The following is a 6,744-nucleotide window of genomic DNA, read 5'->3' on the forward strand; positions in this document are numbered from 1 at the left end:
TCTCTCTCTCTCTCTCTCTCTCTCTCTCTCTCTCTCTCTCTCTCTCTCTCTCTCTCTCTCTCTCTGTCTCTCTCTCTGTCTCTCTCTCTCTCTCTCTCTCTCTCTCTCTCTCTCTCTCTCTCTCTCTCTCTCTCTCTCTCTCTCTCTCTCTCTCTCTCTCTCTCTCTCTCTCGTGTTTCATCTCTTACTCTTTATATATGATATAGATATAGATATAGATAGATATACATTTACATTTCTATGAAATATAAATATTTTAGATATACATATAGATATACATATATGCATATATATAGATATACATATACATATGTATATATATATATATATATATATATATTTATAGTTAGTGTGTGTGTGTGTGTGTGTGTGTGTGTGTGTGTGTGTGTGTGTGTGTGTGTGTGTGTGTGTGTGTGTGTGTGTGTAAAACATACCGTTCTGCAATCGGCCTTCTTTCCTCCCTCCCACCCCCTTCCCTCGCCCCCCCCCCCAGCCTCATCTCTCAGCCCATCGTTAAAAGACTAAGGGCAATCCCGTCCCCTTCTCCCATTTGTTAAGGTTATTTTACGCTGGTAGTTTTCATCCTCGGGACATTTATTCCATTAAGCGTGACAGCCATAGGAAAGTTTCATCTGTCCGTCTCTCTATTTATATCCTCTCTCTCTCTCTCTCTCTCTCTCTCTCTCTCTCTCTCTCTCTCTCTCTCTCTCTCTCTCTCTCTCTCTCTCTCTCTCCCTCTCTCTCTCCATTTGCTATAAATATTTTCTTGTTTCCGTCATAATAGGGAAACATGTTTATTATACCCTAAATAGGCCAATGATAGCTGCCTTTATCATCTTTTTTATTTACTTTATTTCTGCCATTTTTATTATTGTATATTGCGCGCACGCAAACAGCCTTTAGTTCTTATTTTCAGTTTAGGCTAGACAGCATTTCTTTATATCCTTCACTCCCCTCTCCCTCGCCCATCTATCTATCCATCTAAGGCCCCCCTTCGCTCATACTTTACCCTTTTCTCCAAATCCTCTTATATCTGCTATTTTCTTCCTCCTCCTCCTCCTCCTCTTTCTCCTCTTTCTCGACTTCCTTCTCTTCCTCCTCTTCTTCCCTTTCATCCTCTTTCTCCTTACGGTTAAACCCTCCTTTCGTCCCTCACTTTCTTCCTCCCTCCCTCCCTCCCTCCCTCCCTCTCTCCCTCCCTCCCTTTCTCCCTCCCTCCCTCTCTCCCTCTCCCCTCCCTCCCTCTCTCCCTCTCCCCTCCCTCCCTCCCTCCCTCCCTCCCTCCCTCCCTCCCTCTCCCTAGGATTTGTCCGCGCGTTCTAACGACCTTGTCAATGGCGGTGTCGGCGCGAGGGGAAACAAGGAGTGAGGGGAAAGCGATGGGTGTTTACCTACTCCCTCTCACGGCAGATATAGTGCCAGCTCGCGGTCGGGATCGGAGGATGGGAGGGGTATGGGGGTTTGGGGGAGGAGAGGAAGGGGTAGTGAGGCTAGGAGGGGATGGGGTGGGGTGGGGAAGGGGGTTGAAGGATAGAAGGGATGGGGGAAGGAACGGGTAGGGGGGGGGAGGGAATGGGAGAGAGAGGGGTGGGGTCGAAGGGCAGGGGGGAGATGGAGGGATAGAGGGTAAGAGGAAGGGGAGGGGAGAGGGGAAGTGTGGGGAGTAAGGGGAGCAAGAATGGATGAAGGGGTAGATGGACGGGAAGAGCTGGACTGGCGGGAGGGTTGAAGGATAGAGGGGAGGACGTAAAGAGACAGGTAGAAAGGGGAGAAGGGAGATGTAGAGGACTAGAATGGGAGGGGTTAGGGAAAGGGGCAAGGTGGGGAGGGGGGAGGAAGGGAGGAGGAGGGGTGGGGAAGGGAAAGGTAGAAGGGACAATTTCTTTATGCCTTAAAGTTATTGATTTGTTCATTATTTTTTAATATATGTATTTGTTTGTATTTGTTTATTCAAGGTATTTTAACATATAGTATACACGAATCTATTTATTCTCTCCCTCCTTCGCTATACATCTTCTCGTCCAGGATTCCGGTAATAGGTTTATCGGTGTTGCGAAGGAGGAGGATTTCTCGAAAACTCTGCTTATTCTTTCTTATCGGTATAATTGCCTCTTCCCCTTCTTTATCGAAGAGGGAAAGAGATAACAAGATTGATGCGATTATGTTTATATATATATATATATATATATATATATATAACATAGTTTTATATATATAGTTATATAAATATAAATATATTTATATATATATATATGTGTATATATATGTGTGTATATATATATATATATATATATATATATATATATATATAATGTATATACATATATATACAAATATATATGTATGTGTATATTTATTTATATATATATATAATTATACATACATATATATATGTATATATATACATATATATATATATATTTATGTATGTATATATATGTATATATATACATATATATATATATATATATATATATATATTTATGTATGTATATATATATATATATATATATATATATATATATACACACATACATATATATTTGTATATATATGTATATATATATATATATATATATATATATATATATATATGTGTGTGTGTGTGTGTGTGTGTGTGTGTGTGTGTGTGTGTGTGTGTGTGGCAATGTATGTGTGTATATATATGTTTATATATATATGTTTATATATATATATATATATATATATATATATATATATATGTATATATCATGTGTATACATATATACATATATACATATATACATATATATATATATATATGTATATATTATGTGTATACATATATATATATATATATATATATATATATATATATATATATATATTATGTGTATACATATATGTATATATATATAATATATATATGTATATATTATGTGTATACATATATATATATAATATATATATATATATATATATGTATACACATAATATATATACATATATATATATATATATATATATTATGTGTATACATATATATATATATATATATATATATATATATATGTATACACATAATATATACATATATATATTATATATATATATATATATATATATATATATATATATATATATATGTATACACATAATATATATATATATATGTATATATGTATACCATGTTCCTCTGTCCTCCTCGCTATCTCCCTGTCCCCCTCCCTCGCTCCGTCCCCCTGTCTCCTTGCTTGACCGATCTCTCCCTCCCGCAGGTAAGCCGCGCCATGTCCCGCAAGAGAGCGCGGGAGGCCGACCCCGACGACGACCACTGGGACGAAGAGCTGCACGACCCCGCCGCTGGGCAGGTGAGGGAGCGTGCCCCGTGCCTTGTGCCCCGGGAGTACCTGTGCTGGGTATGGTGGTGAAGGAGGCCCGTGCCCTGGGCTTGAGGAGGAAAAGGGAGGGGAGGGGGGCCACGAGGAGGGGCGGTGTTGGAGGAGGATGTGAACGAGAAGTTGAACAAGAAGAAGAAGAAGAAGTTGATGGAGGAGGAGGGAAGTGGAAGAGAGGAGGAGGAAAATGGAAAGGGGGGGAGGTATGTACATGTTATAGTTTGCGTGACGGCGACGGAGGCGATGCTGGCGCAGATGCCGCTGGCGCTCTTCTCTCCCCCTCGGAGGAAGACCCGTCACCTCGTGCGGTGTGTTGACGGTGCTGCTCGCGGGCGCAGGTACGGCACAACCTGGCTAGTGCGTGCACCTGGAGCGGCGCGTGTGATGTGTGTACTTGTGGCAGTGTGTGCACTTCAGATGACGCGTGTAGTTTTTACGGTGTGTGTGTGTGTGTGTGTGTGTGTGTGTGTGTGTGTGTGTGTGTGTGTTTGTGTGTGTTTGTGTACATCTGTCTGTGTGCTATAACCTGAACGCTATTGTCGATGTGTGGGTTCGGTAATTGACAGGTGGTTCGATCCTACGTGAAATGAATGACAGACTGTATGAGTCTGTAAATATGGTTATTAGTCATTGTAAATACCAGATAGTCAGCAGTCAGCTCGCAAACTTTCCTGACAGTGCACCTCAGAGTCCGATAGACCCAGAAGGGTTTAAAGAAGGCATCCGACTGAAGGTTCAATATCGCTTAGGTGACAGACGCAGAACCACTCCCATAGTCTTAAAAATGAAGGAAAAGAACTACATGCCTTGTATTGCATATCCACGGTACTAGTTATCTAGAAAAAGCCCCGCCTGGCGTACACACCAACCTTGTGCACGCAGCACCTCCGCGCACATGCCACCGCTGCGCACACGCCAGGTAGATGTCGAGACGTGAATAAATAACACGCGTCCTCGCTACACTTCGAACGCATCTCCGTCCGGACGAGAACTTGGGGATTGATGCTCTGGGGAGGACTTAGAAGGAGGGGGTTGGGGAAGGTTGGGGAGGGCTTAGAAAGAGAGGGTTGGGGAAGGTTGGGGAGGGCTTAGAAGGAGGGGGTTGGGGAGAGGTTGGGAGCCTTCCCCTAGGAAGGGGACGGGGTGAGGTTGGAGAGGGAGGGGCGATGTGGTGGGGAGATGTAGGGAAGGGAAAGGTTTGAGTATGGGTGAAGGGAGAGACGGGTTTGGGGAATTGGGAGTGGGGGTGAAGGGGGGGAAAGGTGAGTTTAAGGGAATGGGGAAGGAGGGGAAATGAAAGGAAGGTAAGAGACGGGGAGGTGAAACGAAAGGGGGGAAAGGAGGAAAAGTGTGTGGGGGGGGGGGGGTGAAAGGATGAGCGTAGGAGGGAAGACCGTGATTGTTGAAGAATAGGGAGCTGGGGAAAGTGGGTGAAGGGAAGTCCAGGATAATTTTATACGCGAGACTTCAGCTCTCGCCGCTCGTTACCTCCAGACGCCGAGATGTGTAAATATGATCGCATCGTCCGGCCAACCCTCTTATTAGCTTCTTTATTCTGTCCCGTCGCGGCCTCTCCGCCGCCTCTTAACAACCTCTCTGCTCTCGGTCCCCTCTCTCTCCCCTCTCGCCTCTCTCCTTTCCTCTTTCTCTCTCCCATTACCCACTGCCCCCTTCCCCCTCCCCCCCCCCCTCTGTTCCCTCTTTGCTCTCTTCCCTCTCTGCTTACTCTCTGTCCCTTCTCTCCTCTTTACCTCTCCCGTCTTCCCACTTCAGTCGATGTCCTTCTCCACGTCCATGGTTCAACATATACATACATACATGCATGCATACATACATACATACATACATACATACATACATACATACATACATACATACATACATACATACATACATACATACATACATACATATACATACATGCATATATATACATGCATATATATACACACACACACACACACACACACACACACACACACACACACACACACACACACACACACACACACACACACACACACACACACACACACACACACACACACATTTATATATATGTAATGTATATATATATATATATATATATATATATATATATATATATATATATATATATGTACATATATATAGAGAGAGAGAAGGAGAGAGAGAGAGAGAGAGAGAGAGAGAGAGAGAGAGAGAGAGAGAGAGAGAGAGAGAGAGAGAGAGAGAGAGCGGGGGGGGAGAGGGAGAGAGGGAGAGAGCAATCGCCCAATAACAAGAGGAAAAGGAGGTGATTCATGGGTTAAAGGAGAGAAAAAAGGCAGCGACACGTGGTAGAATCGCCGCGCCCGGGAGAACAGGTGACGGGGCCGAGCCGCTTATTGCAGGTCGAGTTGAAGGTGGGGAGGAAAGGGGAGGAGATGCACAATATTGATTAAGTGCCACGTTGATTAAAGTCACATAGATTTTGTCTTCTTTATTCTCGTTATTGTTTTAGTTCATTTGGATTTCTTATTTTGTTTGTGTTTCGTGGTTATCGGATAACACGTGTGGATAGCAAGACATTCTACACGGTTCTCTTCAGTGTATATTAAGGAGGTGTCTCTAACTACCGTTCGTTCGTCAGCTGACCTTAAGATACGCCGAAAACGTTTCTTTCTTGAGGGTAGTGTGTGTGGGGGGGGGGGGGGGGGGGGGGGCAAAGAAGGCGAAACGTTTCTGGGTTCTGTTTATATCGAAACGTTTCTTTGTTGCTAACGGTGGGTTAATCTAATAGGAATTGAGCGCAGGGGGTGGGGGTGGGGGGTAATAATGATACGTAATTGATATGAAAATACAATGGTGATGACGCAGTGGCCGTGTGTGGGAGATGGTTAAAGCAGATGGCGGTGTTGCACAGCACAGCAACGGGTGTACATGATGGAACACGGTAACAAATGCGCCAGACACATAAGAGTATGTTGCAGGTACTTTGAAGGCATCACGATAGGGAGTGGATATAGGTGCAAAAAACACTTTTTTTTATTTCTTTCCTTTTTTTTCTTTTCCTTTTGTTTACCTTTTCTCGCTCTCTCTTCCTCCTTCTCGTTTCTTCTGCCACGTCGTTTACCTTCCTCCACCTCTTCATCTTCCTCTTCCTCCGCCTCCTCTTCTCTTTTCTTCTTCCACTACTTTACCTTCCTCCACCACCACAACCACCTCCTCCACCTCAACCTCCTCCCTACTCTTCGTCCTCCGCCTCTTCCTCTTCCTCCGCCTCTTCCTCTTCCTCCGCCTCTTCCACTGCCTCCGCCTCTTCCTCTTCCTCCGCCTCCTTCTCTTCCTCTGCCTCCTTCTCTTCCTCCGTCTCCTCATCCTGTTCCTCCCTTTATTTCATGCAACACGGTGACTCCCCAACCCA

The 6,744-nt window shown here is 43.8% G+C and overlaps 1 protein-coding gene across 12 annotated transcripts in view; it reads left to right on the forward strand.

Annotated features, from left to right (window-relative positions):
• The window catches only part of LOC125036550 (protein couch potato-like), a 252,363-nt gene that overhangs the window by 154,280 nt on the left and 91,339 nt on the right, over nt 1–6,744 (forward strand). For 6 of the 12 annotated variants that reach the window (XM_047629238.1, XM_047629239.1, XM_047629240.1 and 3 more), the window contains exon 2: nt 3,240–3,332. The exons of the other annotated variants lie outside the window; for them this stretch is intronic. In XM_047629238.1, the coding sequence (XP_047485194.1) occupies nt 3,240–3,332 (93 nt within the window). The remainder of the gene's footprint in view (nt 1–3,239; nt 3,333–6,744) is intronic. 12 annotated transcript variants of the gene reach the window in all.

This window comes from Penaeus chinensis, chromosome 21 (assembly GCF_019202785.1).
Source record: "Penaeus chinensis breed Huanghai No. 1 chromosome 21, ASM1920278v2, whole genome shotgun sequence".
Classification (NCBI taxonomy): domain Eukaryota; kingdom Metazoa; phylum Arthropoda; class Malacostraca; order Decapoda; family Penaeidae; genus Penaeus; species Penaeus chinensis.